The 17145-nt window shown below is 39.8% G+C and overlaps 1 protein-coding gene across 6 annotated transcripts in view; it reads right to left on the bottom strand.

The window, feature by feature from the left end:
- The window catches only part of MYO3A (myosin IIIA), a 232247-nt gene that overhangs the window by 43841 nt on the left and 171261 nt on the right, over positions 1-17145 (bottom strand). For all 6 annotated transcript variants that reach the window (XM_032349656.1, XM_032349658.1, XM_032349659.1 and 3 more), the window contains 4 exons: positions 15445-15650; positions 4495-4606; positions 1769-1931; positions 37-160 (listed from right to left, as the gene is read on the bottom strand). In XM_032349656.1, the coding sequence (XP_032205547.1) occupies positions 37-160; positions 1769-1931; positions 4495-4606; positions 15445-15650 (605 nt within the window). The remainder of the gene's footprint in view (positions 1-36; positions 161-1768; positions 1932-4494; positions 4607-15444; positions 15651-17145) is intronic.

Below are 17145 nucleotides of genomic sequence, written 5' to 3'. Positions count from 1 at the left end.
AATGTCAAAATGGCATAAGAATGAACATCATTATACCTTTTATTTTCAAAGTTTTTCTTGTAGTCAAATTCCTCACCATAGGTTTGAATGGTTGTTACTGCTGTGTTTTTCATGTTAACATTTTCTTTTCTTTGTTTCCTGACTAGATGTCCTCTTGCAGCTGAAACACATAAGGTGGGGAGCAGTGCTGATTAGAATAAAGACAAAGACACATTACTCAAGTAATAGAAACACTTTTTTTTTTTGACCATTAGTGTCAAAGAGGAAAATTAAAGACTCCAAATAGAACATGTTCATTGAAAATACTGTTCATAAAAAGTATTGTTCATTAACTAGATTCTTCTAGATGACAAGCTATAGTAAGAACATAACTAAGGCACCTTTTGTATTAAGGGGAGTCTGGGGATGAAACTGAAATGAAAGAGATTGGCTAAGCTGATGAGAAAGACAAAATGTATTCATTTGCTTAAAATCTGCTGATAACTACTTTGGCTATTTATGGGAGAAAGTCCCTATCTAAGTGTGATGTTTTGGACTTTTTGGGCAATTATCCTTGGAGCCAGATACATTTCAGAATTCAGATTTAAAATTTTTTATTTTATAAAGGTAATTCAAAGCAAATAATATACATTCTGTAACGTTCCCCATGCCAGCGAAGCATTCCATAATTAAAACCATGATTCTTTCTCCGGGAAAACTGTATTTTACCACGGGCGATGAATAAAGGGCTATAAATATTAGGTCATGTTTCACTGCTAGATGAGGTATGATAAACTTTTTCTTTAGTGTTTTACAAGTTTTGGAATTGAGGATAAAGAATTTGACCCCAAATTATAGGGATTTGCATTTTGATGTTTCAGTGAGAAGTTAAGGGTTTTAAAATCCCCAAAGACATGAACCATTATGAACGGACAGACCTGCGACTAGAACATGAATCTTTCAAATGTTAGTCAACGATTCTGCCCGCCATGTCCATATTTTCCAGAAGGCAGGCTGCAAATCCATGGTGGATTAGAGAATTGATTTAGTGGGCCAAACCTCGTGTCTAAAAATGAAGTGAAATAAACCAGAATAGAAAACATCAGAGTGCCTCACTTGTAGTAGGAGTGTGTATCAGGCTGCAGAATAAAATACGGTTTTTACTATGGAAAAACCATATATTTTTTTTTTTAATTTTTACTATGGAAGTCCAATATTTACTGTATTAAACCATGCCAGGCTCTATGGTTAGTTTCTCCTAGGAAAAATGGAAAGTGAAATCTAAAGCCCACTGAAACATTTTAATAAAAACATGTGAAGTAAGATTATAAATATTATTTCCCTAGAGTTAACAGAAAGAAATGGATGACCTTTAACAAAATGAGATTTAATCAAGTGGTCAAAAATTAGGGCAAGTGTAACCTTTGGAATAAAGTAGGAAAAATATTATTGTCCAAGGGATGTAATAATATGATTCCTGTAATTTGTAATTAATTCGATCACTTGTTGTATCTTGCACAATAGGTCAACTGTGTTTCACTGATGCCTGACAGAAAATTGAAAAATTGAATTATTTTATCTTAAAACAAAGCCTTCAAATATTAAAAGTGCCCATCACGAAAACAATCTGATTTAGATGTGGCGTAGAGAAAATATCAACATGACAGAGTCTGGAATGAAACACAAAAGCTACGTAAAAATGGAGGTTTGTATATATGATTAGATTTTATGTCCATCCCCAAATGTAACATTACGTTTTGTTACATCGGGAGACCACCTAAGTGATTACCTGACTGTATTACTATAGCACTCCCTTTCCTTTTCTCCTGTATTTTTTGGTATCTTCTTGAATCCAAGAATCCTCTGACACAGGCTTGAATCAAAATAAGCTTGTCAATGGCTTCCTTTCGCATTAAATTTAACTGTTCCACATGGTAATATTTCAGGAATACCTTAGAAGAATTAAAATAAAATACAAATAAAATCAATGACACACAAATGTGAACATGTCATGTGCTACGCTTTGCAGAACAGACTGTATTCTGACTCTTTTTAGATTTTGGACATCACTGCCTTTCGCTACTTTGGCCTGGATTTTGCTATAACGTTATGGATTTCTATTCTTGAAGGAAATCTCTGTTGGAGAAGGAATACTGTCTAGCAATTGTACGGTTATTTGAAACAGGTTTTGTGGAATGGGCTAGTAAGCATGGAGGGTGTTCAGCTCTTTGACTGAAGTTTTAGCATCATATATTTGGAGCAAAGCTAATTTTTGCGTTTCTTAAAAACTGTATTTCCCAAAGTTAAAAAATCTTACAAACCTAGTTGCAAGATAGAGGACACTTACAGGTATAGTGATTCATCCTTCAAACCTTTATTGAGACCTGCTGTTATGTACTCATCTGCTGGGGATACAGAGGTGAATAAGGCAGGGGGGCGGTCCCTCAGGGGCTCACAAGGGGAATAAGGCGGATCCATGGCCCCAGACGCAATTAATAACATTCTCACCAGACCAGTGGCCACCATCGAGAAAGGAGGGCTGATTTTTTCAATCACTGTATAACCAAAATGAATCAGGGAAATAAATACAGGAGCCAGAGGCCTGGAATGGTTCTCATTTAAGCGTTTTCTTCCTCCTCCAGGAAATACGAAGATGTTTTTTCTTTTAATATATCTACTAATAAAAGTCACCTAAGAGAGAGTCGATGGAACACACTAAGAGATTTACTTCAATTCAAAAGTAAGAGCTGAGTCGTGAGAACTGGAAACACGGGAAGCTAGTTCCATTACTTGAAACCTTGGCATCACAGGCAAACAGTCTAGCATTATAGGTTCTGATGGAATCCAGTTTTAATTTCTATGGGACTCTACGTGTTAATATATTTAGTCCATTCTACTGTTGACAATTGATTTAAAATTCAATCTGTTTAAAAAGGTCATCCTTTTATTTCTTCATTTATTTTGCACAGCGTTAGAAATGTTTCTGTATTGAATACTTTTATCCGTCTTAATGAGTTGGAAAAGGTGAAGTGGAAAAAAAACAAATAGCTTTAAAATGCTACTTAAATACCAAGCAGAACTGGAACTGCAAAGGGCCTTTTTACAAGTTAGAACTCCGTTGGAAGTCAGGCATGTGTTTCAGACCATAAATCGTGAGATTTCAGCCTGATGAAATTCATCATTGTGATCATCTCAAAGAAAATGGTGTAAATAGGGGCGCCTGGGTGGCTCAGGGGGTTAAAGCCTCTGCCTTTGGCTCAGGTCATGATCCCAGCGTCCTAGGATCGAGCCCCGCATCAGGCTCTCTGCTCCGTGGGGAGCCTGCTTCCTCCTCTCTCTCTGCCTACTTGTGATCTCTGTCAAATAAAAAAAAAATCTTAAAAAAAAAAAGAAAATGGTGTAAATAAAATACGCATCTTTTTGGTGCTCAGCATCTCTCCTTACTCATTACTGAAGGAAATATGGATTACTGAATACGTAGGGCATTCAGCCAAAGAGAAATATTTTTTAAATACCTTAAATTGTTACGGGAGTGACTTCTTACGTGAATATTGTGAAAATTCTCTCTGGCATCTTCCACCCCAAGATAACAACTCATGTGGAAGTATGTTTCACTCTCTGTAGGTCTGTGGTAGGGCTGACCCTGGTTATTCTAGAGCGCTCAGTCTCTCAGTACTTCCTCTCTTAAGACTGGCTCTTTTCTCCACTGGCCCCCAGTGATACATTTAGTGTAGCCCTGAGACCTGGTACCCTCCTTCTTTTATCATGCTGGAGGGTATCTGAAAAGCCATCCTTTCCCCAAGACGCAACCTGTCTTACTTCCATATTCAAAATTTATTATTATTTTTTTACTTCATTCTTGAAGGGATTAAGTATATTAAGATCTCTCAGGTCTCAAGTTCAATACATAAACACACCAATCTCCAAATACATATGGCAAGTTTACTAACAATGGTGAATGGTTTGCTCCAGATAAATTTCAAGTTTACAGCAGATGCAGATTTGAGAATTAGGAAGAAAAAAAAATTAGATAATTATAATTCAGATCATTTTGATTCTCTGCAGAATATATTCTGTATCTATATTATATGATATTAATATATATTAATATATTCTGAATATTTACTGACTATATTTGGTGGTAATAAAATAAAATGTTCTGAATATTTACTGACTATATTTGGTGGTAATAAAATAAAATATGTCAGTATGTTTTTAGTACTATCTGAAATGAAGAATTTTTTTTGATAAATTTTTTTTGTTTTTTGATAAATTTTCAAGAGAAACTTTTCTTGGATTTCTTAAAAGAAACTTTTATAACAACAAAGTTTTTCATTTTGCTGAAGAAAACCTTTATAGATTTATAAATTCTATCTATACTCCCTATTTTAAGCTAGAGATTTGGTAACACAAAAAAGCCGTAAGATTTTCAAGCACTGTATAATGTTAGAATGCTCAGTAAAGCCAGCACAATCGTTAATTGTTTTTTTCTTAAAAATTCCATGAAAACATTACTTTTGTTTTTCCAAGAGCCCAATTATCCAGACCAGCTTTTTCCAAAATGGCGGCACAGGAGTCGGGACTCACTGGGGGCTCTTCGTTCCATTTGTAGCAGAGAACATGGTACCTTCAAGTGGAAGAAAGGGCTGGTTAGTATTTCACAAAGTTTCCACACCTCAGTAGCCTGGTGGACACTCGACAACTCTGTGCAGGGAAGGAAGAGACTCCCAGACTTAATGCAGGGGATCCTGCTGGCATTCTCAGAACTTGCAAGTAGACTGACAAAAATTCGGACCAGTCTGTTTGTGTACATTTGAGGACTGTTTTCTCAGTTTAGCGATTATGTTTCAACACTTACCACTGAAATCCCCCTACAAAACCCCCATCACTAAAAAAAATAAAAAATAAAAAATTAGTTGAGTATTTTTTAAAAGATTTTTTATGGAGTCTTTTGGGTTTTCCACATATAGTATCATATCATCTGCGAAGAGTGATAATTTGACTCCTACACTGTTGGTGGGAATGCAAGCTGGTGCAACCGCTCTGGAAAACAGCATGGAGGTTCCTCAAAATGTTGAAAATAGAACTGCCCTATGGCCCAGCAACTGCACTACTGGGTATTTACCCTAAAGATACAAACGTAGTGATCCGAACGGGCACGTGCACCCCAATGTTTATAGCAGCAATGTTGAAAATAGAACTGCCCTATGACCCAGCAATTGCACTACTGGGTATTTACCCTAAAGATACAAACAATGTTGAAAATAGAACTGCAATAGATACAATTGCACTACTGAGTATTTACCCTAAAGATACAAACAATGTTGAAAATAGAACTGTAATAGATACAGCAATGTTGAAAATAGAACTGTCCTATGACCCAGCAATTGCACTAATGTTGAAAATAGAACTGCCCTATGACCCAGCAATTGCACTACTGGGTATTTACCATAAAGATACAAATGTAGTGATCCAAAGGGGCACGTGCAGCCGAATGTTTATAGCAGCAATGTCCACAATAGCCAAACTATGGAAAGAACCTAGATGTCCATCAACAGATGAATGGATCAAGAAGATGTGGTATATATACACAATGGAATACTATGCAGCCATCAAAAGAAATGAAATCTTGCCATTTGCGACAACATGGATGGAACTAGAGCGTATCATGCTTAGCGAAATAAGTCAAGCGGAGAAAGACAACTATCATATGATCTCCCTGATATGAGGAAGTGGTGATGCAACATGGGGGCTTAAGTGGGTAGGAGAAGAATCAATGAAACAAGATGGGATTGGGAGGGAGACAAACCATAAGTGACTCTTAATCTCACAAAACAAACTGAGGGTTGCTGGGGGTTGGTAGAAGGGGGGTGGGGTTATGGACATTGGGGAGGGTATGTGCTTTGGTGAGTGCTATAAAGTGTGTGTGGTGATGCAACATGGGGGCTTAAGTGGGTAGGAGAAGAATCAATGAAACAAGATGGGATTGGGAGGGAGACAAACCATAAGTGACTCTTAATCTCACAAAACAAACTGAGGGTTGCTGGGGGGTTGGGAGAAGGGGGGTGGGGTTATGGACATTGGGGAGGGTATGTGCTTTGGTGAGTGCTGTAAAGTGTGTAAACCTGGCGATTCACAGACCTATACCCCTGGGGATAAAAATATATGTTTATAAAAAATAAAAAATTAAAAAAAATATTTTTAATCATTTATTTGACAGAGAGAGAGAAAGAGAGCGAGCACAAGCAGGGGGAGTGGCAGGCAGAGGGAGAGGGAGAAGCAGACTCCCTGCTGACCAGGGAGCCTGATGTGGGACTCCATCCTGGGACTCTGAGACAATGACGTGGGCTGAAAGCAGACCCTTAACTGACTGAGCCGCCAAACCTAGTTGAGTATTTTTAGAAAAGCAAACTTTTCCTGGGTACAAAAAGCAGAAGGATGGCAGTGGCAAGAAGCAGAGGGCAAGATTTTATTTTTTATTTTTTTATCTTCACAAAAATGTTGGAAGCTGATCTTAAAATTGGACGAAGGGCTTAATTCTCTGCAAACCTCCCGTCACTGAATATATGCCTTTGATCACTGTATTTCCTTGAGTTACACTATGTCTCTCCCTGGACATCTTCTCTATTGGTTTAATACATATAGTTGAAGAAAGGAAGCAAGTAAGGACTTAATGTTGGAGAGAACTGAAATAGGCCCTAAGGTTTTCAAACTGACCAGGTGAATGAAAGGAAGAAAATCTAGTTTACCTTGGTCAACAATCTTGTGCAAAAAAGGCCGCTTTCTACAGTTTTTAACACTCCCTTATTTTTATTTAATTTCTTGGTGCAAGATCAACCCGCCAGTCCAGAGGAGACAAAGCATTGAGTTTTGGTAGGTTCTGAATTTCAAAAGAGAGGTCATGGTGTGTGGAAGACTGGGGTAGCATGGTCAGGAGAGTTGAGTTCTGATATTGACTAATTATGTGTGTAAATTGAGACACACAAGGGAACCTCTTTATCAATTTCTTCATCTAAACATGAGCCCGTATATAAAACCTCTAAGAAGAACATATTCTAGCTCCACCAAATGTCATCCTGTTAAATATGTGGATGAACCAGTTTCTGTTAGGCTCTTTGGAGAATTCTGACCTAGAATGGTCTAGAAAGACGTGATGATCATAGTTTTTGCTGCCTGTGTAAATAATCTTGGGGGGGGGGTGCCCATTAGTGGGCCCTTATCCTTCAGGTCTGCCAACTTGAGGACTAAATTTACTTGTGGACACCTTGTGACTGAGGAGCTACTCTGTCCTCTCAGCCTCCCAACCAACTCCTGGATTTGCTTCTTTCCAGATCCAGCCAGGATCTCATGGCTCATCATATGAGCAACCCTTAGTGAGCTCCCTTTTCTATTTGTAGAGTGACAGCTATCCTTTTCTTATGTCTCCTGTTGAGTTGACAGGTGTTCAGAATGATTTGGAAGCTATTTAGCTGAATTCCTGGGACCAGATGAAACTAAGGTCTCCTACTCCTCCGCCATCTTGGACTCCTCTTCTCCCTCTTGGTCTTTTGTTGCATGTGCTCTGCAAACATGCAAACCTGGACCCCCCAGTCACTGTTCTCTGCCTTCCTGTCAGGCTTTGGAAACCTGCCAGGGAAAATCACTGTTCATTACCAGTGTTCTCCCCTATAAGCCTGCAGTTTCCTGAGTTAGCCCAACCCACAGAAACACCAGAATCCTGACTGGTGTCCACGAGCAAGTTCCTCACTCAATCCTCACAAGTGTTTAATCTCTCCTGCCCTGTTCTCCCCGCTCTCTGCACTGCTCTCAGCAGGTAAATGTGACTGTTAGTTTACCAGAGGCCTCGAGAGCCAAGCTCTACTGATGTCTTCCCCAGCTATAGATACGTTTGTCCACTCTTCCTTTCTTCTTCTTCAGAGGAGATCTCCACCCTCCATCTGCCCATGTTCTAGATGCCACTTCCTCCTTCTCTTCTCTTCTGTGTATTTTCAATCCCTTTTCTCTCTCCTGGCTCCTTCCATTTAGTACAAAACAAACCCTCTCCATGTGTCTCACCGGAAAGAATTCTCTGTCTCCTACTAGCTTTAGAGATCAGTTGAAAGACTGCTTAAAGTAACTCTCCATTTCTCCACTTCCCATCACTGCGTAGCTCCTGGAATCTGATTTAGTCACACAGTAAGGAGGGCTCTTACTCCAACACATAAGGCGTTTTAGAGATGAAATCTAAAGGGATGCCTTCCATCCTAATCCTAAGTGTTCTTTCTGTAGATTTGGATATCGTTGACACCTTTCTCTGGCTTGAGTGTCCCCACGACTGTATCCCATGTTATCCCTGGCTTCTTCTCACTGTTGGTCTCTTGCCATGCATCACGTTTAGACTTGCTGCACAAATGTTAGTGTTCTCCAATGTCCCGTCTCTTTCTAAGCTCTCCCCACAGGGGGCTCGTCTACAGGCAGAGTTCTGACCATTCTCCAGTGGATGAGTCCTGAATCTTCCTCTTCTGCCTTCTTCTTTTTTTTTTTTTTAATTTTTTAATTTTTTATTTCTTTTCAGCGTAACAGCATTCATTGTTTTTGCACCGCACCCAGTGCTCCATGCAATCCGTGCCCTCCCTAATACCCACCACCTGGTTCCCCCAACCTCCCACCCCCTGCCCCTTCAAAACCTTCAGATTGTTTTTCAGAGTCCATAGTCTCTCATGGTTCACCTCCCCTTCCAATTTCCCTCAACTCCCTTCCCCTCTCCATCTCCCCTTGTCCTCCATGTTATTTTTTATGCTCCACAAATAAGTGAAACCATATGATAGTTGACTCTCTCTGCTTGACTTATTTCACTCAGCATAATCTCTTCCAGTCCCGTCCAAGTTGCTACAAAGTTGGGTATTCATCCTTTCTGATGGAGGCATAATACTCCATAGTGTATATGGACCACACATCTCCTCTTCTGCCTTCTTTACACCAACTCGAAACACATCACCTCTGCCGGCCTGCTCTACACCTCCCTGCTCATCCCATGGACACTCCAAACTCAGCAAGTCATCACCTTTCCTCTCCTCTGCTACTATCTACCTTTGTGAATGGTATCACCTCCTTTCCAAAGGAAATAAAGCTAGAAATCTGTGTGTCGTCCTACATTCCTGCTTATTCTCCACTCAGTGCATCCAACAAACTTAAAAACTGCTCTGAAATCCATTTCTTTCTGTCTATTCCTACTGCCATTGCTTGAACTTACTCATCATCTCCTCCCCTCCGGCCCTCTGTAATTGCCTTCCAACTGGTCATGTCCACCCTCCCCCAGCTCTGTCTGAACTGTCTTAATAAGATGAAAATCTGATCATGTCCTTTCCTGAATTGTAAGTCTCCAAAAATATCCCTAGTTCTAAGCCGTGATGTCAAAAACAGGTGCCTTCAAAGGCTGGGCACACAACGTATGTAATTTGGAGAGCGGCAGAAATGTAGGAAATACAAAGGTCACACCTGCCAAAAAACAGTCATTTAAAATGAGCTGCCATATACAAAGATGGGCATGAAATCACCCTCCTCCTCCGTATCCCTGACTGCTTTTCCAGCCTCACCTTTGGCTAGTTTCCATGGACAGCTCGAGGTCCAGTCATAAAAGCTATTTAAAATTATGCCAAAAGGCCATGTTTGCTCATGCCTCCTGCCTTTGTACGTGTTGTTCTCTCTGCCTGCATGTCCTTCATCCTCACCACTTGTTCTTTATGGAAGACTCACGCTTTCGATATTCTAGAAACTCTCCCTAATGTATCTTTTTTTTTTATTTCATTTTTTGTGTGTGTGTTCCAAGATTCATTGTGTTTATGCACCACACCCAGTGCTCCATGCAATAAGTGGCCTCCATAATACCCACCACCAGGCTCACCCAACCCCCGAACCCCTCCTCCCCTCCAAAATCCTCAGTTTGTTTCTCAGAGTCCACAGCTCTCATGGTTTGTCTCCCCCTCCCTCATGTATCTTTGATGAATAGACTAACTGGGTTAACTGGCATTTTCTTTCCCTGGGTAAGACACATTTGCGGGGATCCATGGCACACCGGAGCTCATGGGTAGCAGCACTCACTTGTGGGCTTGTGTGCTTCCCCTCCTGCTGGGTGAGCTGTGTTTGCTGCCAAACCTGTTTACGCCTGCACTTGAGGTGACATGATTCAAAAACACATTACGTAAGGGCACCTGGGTGGCTCAGTGGGTTAAGTGTCTGCCTTTGGCTCAGGTCAGGTCCCAGGGTTCCTGGGATTGATCCTCTCATCAGGCTCCCCGCTCTGTGGGAAGCCTGCTTCTACCTCTCCCACTCCCCCTGCTTGTGTTCCCTCTCTCTCTATGTCTCTCTCTGTCAAATAAATAAGTAAAATCTTTTTTTAAGATTTTTATTTATTTATTTGACAGACAGAGATCCCAAGTAGGCAGAGAGGCAGGCAGAGAGAGAGAGGGAAGCAGGCTCCCCACTGAGCAGAGAGCCTGATGCGGGGCTCGATCCCAGGACCCTGGGATCATGACCTGAGCTGAAGGCAGAGGCTTTAACCCACTGAGCCACCTAGGCACCCAATAAGTAAAATCTTAAAAAGAAAATCCACTATTATTTCATTCACTTGATAAATATTTATTGCATACCTGCTATGTGCCAGGGACCCTTCTAAGTGCTGGAGATCCAGCAGTGAACACAACAGATGGGCACCCTTGTCCCTGGAGCTGACATGACATTGTATGGTAATGTACATAATTAGGTCCTTCTTCCTACAACTAGTCTGTGAGTTTCTTAATGTCAGAGGCTCTTTTGTTAATCTTTGGATGAAGATTGGGGTTAATCTTTTTTTCAAGGGCTATAACGTCATGGGTGCTCAATTAAATGTCGGCTAAAGGACTAATGACCTGCCTCTGGGACTTGCTGGGTTAATAACCATCCAGACAGACCAGCTGCTATGGAGGAAAGTCCCCACATACCCCAACATACTTTCTCCTGCTTTGCTTTTAATGGGCCAGCTTGATGGTTTCTGTTGTGGGATTCAAGACCACAGCACTATAGACAAAAAGTAATTTGGGGAGCTTGGGCCTGAGGCAAGAATAATAATGAAAATAGTTATAACTAAAATTTATTAATGACATTTTGTTCTATGAATAAATGCCGTATATTTCATTTAGTGCTCATAACCACCTAACGAGCAGATACTGTTACCATCATCTTTATTTGCAGATGAGAAAGATCAAGGCTTGAAGCTTACAGCAGTTACTCAAAGTCACTTTGAACAAGGTCACACAGTTTGATAGTGATAGAATTGGGGTTTGCACTTAGATTTTCTTTCTTTCTCCCCCACCCCAAAACCTGGGTTTTCTGACCTCAAAGCATGTGTCCTTCCCTACTTCCCTACACTAGTGCCTTCAATGAGTCTTGGTTGTGTTAAAGTTCCAGAAGCTGAACCATGGGGTGTACGTGCCTCGTGGAAAAACAGAGCCCACTTCGGGGGCCTCTGAGGATAAGTGTTCATTTGAAACAACTATAGTAAAAACCCTGTGCAAGGTAAGTTCATGTAGTGTATCTTCCCCTACGATTATTTCTTTTTCACAAAACAGAAGAGTTTATCTACAACAGAAGAGACAAAGCGTCTGATGAACTCTGCATCTCACACGGAGGGTTAGTCAAAGGCTAAGGCAGGACAGAGGAGAATGATTTCGTTCTATTTACACCTCCACGGGGCCTCTGAAAATTGTTCTGCCTCCTGAGAGTCTCTGCCAGTTTAGATGACAAATTTCAAATTAGTGATGGAGAAAAGGTTTATTAGCCTTTTAGTTCTGGAACTTCCTGTATTCAGAATAGCTATTGTCGTGTTCTTTGTATACTTAGTTTTTTCCCCCCTTCCTCATTTATCATGTAGTAATTTGGTATTCTATATAGCGTGGGACTTTGAAATACATATGAATTTATTCTCACTTCTGACCTTCTAAATAAGCAACTTTCGACTACAATATCATCAAGAAAATAGTCTTAGTTTCCTTACTGTTCATAGTGTAAAACCATGAAAAGCTGAAACTATAATTAATACGGCATTCAAGGCTCTCTCTATGTGATTTTAACCCGGTCAGTTTTCCCATCTTATCTTCTGCCAATTTTTGTCACTTCACTAATGCCCATAATCCAAAACCTTCTAAGCTTTTGACACACCAAACAGTATGCTGAGAAAGATTTTTCCTGTCTTTTCCAGAAACGGCACCTACCATTAGATTCTAGTTTAAACCTTCTAGTTTAAACCTTCTTCCCTGATTCTATTACGGGCCCTCCTGGAGATAATCTTTCTCTCCTCTGATCTCTTGCACTGTGTATATCATTCCCTTGGATCTTGGTATTTATTACCTTCCACTGCTTATTAACTTTCCATGTCTATGACTCTGGCCATTTTAATTGGATGGTTAATTCTTGAGGTTCAAGACAGTTTTAAACTATGGTGTCCTCTGCAATGCTTAGTGTATTCCCAGTATGGAGCCAGCATGCGTCTTGAACTCACAAACATGAGATCAAGACCTGAGCCAAGAACAAGAGTCAGACACTTAACCAACTGAGCCACCCAGGTGCCTCAGCAGGATACCTAAATAAACGGTCATTGAAATGCCATGGTAATTATATTAATATTATATTATTTGTATTAATTTTTAAGCAAGTTAAAGATCAACTCTTCTCCTAAAAAATGAAAAACATGGGACACCTGAGTGGCTCAGGTCATGATCCCAAGGTCCTGGGATCGAGTCCCACATCGGGCTCCTTGCTTGGCGGGGAGCCTGCTTTTCCCTCTGCCTTTGCCTGCCACTCTGCCTGCTTGTGTGCTCTCGCTCTCTCTCTCTCTGACAAATAAATAAATAAAGAAATACAATATTTAAAAAAAATGAAAACAGGTCATATTTTGATTTTAGTTTGACTTTTGAAATTTCTTTGTATCAAGTACTTTTAGGTTCTCTGTATTTACATACAGGATAAAGAATTTACTGATAGCCAGTAAGAAATTCCAGTATTTTTTATTTCTTAGTTTTGCATATAAAATTGGGTCTGCTCTGTGAGAAGGGAATAAGTCAGTGTTTGGATGGTTACTGTACTTCTGAACCCTACAGTCTGAGCCTTTAAAGTTTGTCTTAAACGATCACTGAAGATTTGCTGATTACGAGAGTTACCGTATTTGTGTAATTTGGTTCTCCATCATGAAGAAGTGGTAGGGTTTTCTTTACTTTAAGGTGCTCAAAATGAATACCTTTCTTGTCTTTTTTTCCCTTAATTATAAATCAAAATGAAATATTTACTTATTTATTTACTAGGTTTAAAAACTTATTTCTTAAAAAACAAGCTAGGTAATAATTACTGAATACCTGAATGCGTTCAAACCTTTCTTTTCTTTTTCTTTTTTAAAAAATAACTTTCTTTTCTTTGCCAGGTTTCAAAAGGGGGGGGAGAGGAAGGCAAGAACTACCACAGATTGCTGAGGATGTAATAATTTGCAAAAATAATTAGAATTTTTATTTTATAAGTAAAATGAAATAAATAAAAATAAAATAAAATAAGTAAGTGAGGGTCTTGGTTATCACGAGTGAAAGAGTGCTTGACATAAGCCAAGACGTTGTTTTGTTTTGTTTTGGGGGTGTGGTTAGAAACTGTTTAGTTCTTAATCCTAATTTGTACACTCTGAAAAAGGCCAGAAAATGTTACATATAGGGAATTTCTCAAATGCTAGATCTCCCCTGAAAATTCTAATACTTTGGAAAATTGAAACTTCAAGTTTAATAGCTAATAGTAATCATACAATTGATAAATATCAAAAACAAGCATTTGAAATATTAAATATATAAAGTACTAAACCTCTATATCATCACAAATGTATTCCTTAATATAGAGCTACCCTATGACCCAGCAATTGCACTACTGGGTATTTACCCTAAAGATACAAATGTAGTGATCTGAAGGGGCACGTGCACCCCAATGTTCATAGCAGCAATGTCCACAGTAGCCAAACGATGGAAAGAACCTAGATGTCCATCAACAGATGAATGGATAAAGAAGATGTGGTAAAGATATATACAATGGAATACTATGCAGCCATCAAAAGAAATTAAATCTTGCCATTTGCGACAATGTGGATGGAACTAGAGGGTAGTATGCTTAGCGAAATAAGTCAATCAGAGAAAGACAATTATCATATGATCTCCCTGATACGAGGAAGTGGAGATGCAACGTGGGAGGTTGGGGGGGTAGGAAAAGAATAAATGAAACAAGATGGGATTGGGAGGGAGACAAACCATAAGAGACTCAATCTCACAAAACAAACTGAGGGTTGCTGGGGCGAGGGGGGTTGGGAGAAGGGGGGTGGGGTTATGGACATTGGGGAAGGTATGTGCTATGGTGAGTGCTGTGAAGTGTGTAAACCTGGCGATTCACAGACCTGTACCCCTGGGGCTAATAATACATTATATGTTCATTAAAAAATAATCAATAAAAATATGTAATATATATCTTAATTCATTTTACATTAATTTCAAATATTAAAAAGGACTGTTTATCCCTAATTGAGTCTTTTTGTTTTCTAAATACTGTTATTTACTGTTGTTTTCTTTTTTTTTTTTTAAAGGTTTTATTTATTTATTTGAGAAAGGCAGAGAGAGAGAGAATGAGAGAGAGAGCGCATGAGAAGGGAGAAGGTCAGAGGGAGAAGTAGACTCTCTGCTGAGCAGGGAGCCTGACACAGGACTCGATGCTGCGACTCCAGGATCATGACCTGAGCCGAAAGGCCGTTGCTTAACCAACTGATCCACCCAGGTGCCCTTACTGTTGTTTTCTAAATACTGTTACAGAGATCAAGTTTCATTTGATCCTTATCACAATTCCACTGGGCAGTCATGACAGATTTATTAAATAAGAGGAAAAATGAGGTTCAGTACAGGCCAGGGTTTCCCAATCTCAGCACGGGTAACATTTTAGGCTGGAAAATTATTTGCTGTGGGGGCTTTTCCGTGCTATAGTATGCTTAGCAGTATCCTTGGACTCCATGTGCTGGATCCCGACAGCAACCTCCATCCTATCAGCTGTGACAACCAAAAATATCTCCAGATATTAACAAACATTCTTCGAGGGGGAAAAACCTCCCCCTGTTGGGAGTCACTGGTACAGCCCAAGGGTCACCCGGCATGAGCACTGAGATGAGAACCCAGACCCTCTAAGAGCTCAGCACAGAACTGCTTAGGCCTTTCCATCGTCCTGCTCATGGTATGAACCCTACGCAGCCCCATCGGATCTCCCAGTGGACAACAGAAACTTCCAGCCTGTTACTTGCTCTTTCAGTGCAAAATCATTTGCAAAAACAAAATGCCTCCATCCTAGAACGGCTGAGCGATTCTCTTTCCTATTTTATTCCCTGTAATTCTTCTGATGAATTTCTCCATAAACTGTACTTGGAACCTTGAGAAGAAATCCACGTACCGCTTTATGAAGTTGGAGAAAAGTATCCGATGAGAGTAGCCCAGCCTCCGAATTCTTGCTGTTTCCAGAATTCCAGTGTAGCGCAGCTGTAGGAGAACTTTCTCTTTGTCATATTTTCTTGCCTGACGTTCGTTATTGGGTTTGATGCAACGGACAAAGTGAGGTTGGCCCACCACCATTTTGGATAACAAATCCATCAGGGAATACTGTAATATGCAAGAAAAATAAATTTCTCAGTGTAATGTACATAAACTTAGAGGCTCATAAGTCTTTTTATTTATTTATTTATTTAAAAATATTTTATTTATTTGTCAGAGAGAGAGAGACAGAGAGAGAGCACAGGCAGGTAGAGTGGCAGGCAGAGGCAGAGGGAGAAGCAGGCTCCCCGATGAGCAAGGAGCCTGATGTGGGACTCGATCCCAGGACTTCTGGATCATGACCGAGCTGAAGGCAGCCACCCAACCGACTGAGCCACCCAGATGTCCCAAGTCTTTCTTTTTATTATAAGAAAAAAACTCCTGAAAACTGAATGTTACAAATGTTCACATTAATTCACAGTCAATGGAGAAAAATCCATATTAATGAAAATTTTATTTATAGCATATTTTTTAAAACACAGATCTACTAAAAAAAATGTAGAGGCATTACCTCAGAACTTAGCTATCAAAAGGTTGCCTGTACATTCTTAAGGCAACTTTAATTAACAGATACTATTACTTTTCATATATTGGGGCACCTGGGTGGCTCAGTGGGTTAAGCCTCTGCCTTCAGCTCAGGTTATGATCCCAGGGTCCTGGGATTGAGCCCCGAGTTGGACTCTCTGCTCATCAGGGAGCCTGCTTCCCTCTCTCTCTCTCTCTCTCTCTGCCTGCCTCTCTGCCTACTGGTGATCTCTGTCTGTCAAATAAATTAAAAAAAATCTTTAAAAAAATTACTTTTCATATAATTTGTTTGTAAGTAATTATATCCCTTCATGGAAGCTTATTGATATATAATATTAAGGCATATGACTTAATTTCTTGCTTATACTATTAATTGCCTTGTCTAATTCCTTCTTTATAGAAATTATGACAGTAAACCCATCAAGGCCTGTCAGAATCATCTCCTGGACTAACGTAAGAAATGAGAAGTGAAAGCAGTTTACTATATAGTATGTAGGAGTTACAAAAAGAAGCAAACACATTTGTATTCTAATCTGCTCTAGCTTGATAATTTTCTTATTTATTTTAGAATTTTCAAAATCACATAGATAGGAAAAATGTGTGTTCACCAATGGCTTATTAAAGTGGTAACCAATGACAGGACAACTAAGTATAACATTAGAATAATCACAGTTCACCTAAAAAGGGAATCTTAGAAAATGATGTTGAAGAGCAGCGCTGCTATTCAATGGAAAAAAAAAGGAATGTGTGAACAGAGACAGTTGGTGTTGGTTGGATTTGCTTTTAGTGTTGGAAACAGAAGCCTATGGTTACAAAGCCAGAGGAAGCCAAATATGGAATTACACAAATGACAAAGCCTTGGATTTGCTCAGCTTCCTTTTGAGCACTGAAACTTGGATGTGATCCTCTCACAGCTGGGCTTGCCACATGGGAGCCCCTTTTAAAAAAAACATTATAGGAGTGCCTGGGTAGTGGGTCAAAGACTCTGCCTTTGGCTCAGGTCATGATCTCAGGGTCCTGGGGTCAAGTCCCACATCGG

This window comes from Mustela erminea, chromosome 6 (genome assembly GCF_009829155.1).
Source record: "Mustela erminea isolate mMusErm1 chromosome 6, mMusErm1.Pri, whole genome shotgun sequence".
NCBI lineage: Eukaryota > Metazoa > Chordata > Mammalia > Carnivora > Mustelidae > Mustela > Mustela erminea.
This window is presented reverse-complemented; position numbering and strand designations above follow the sequence as displayed.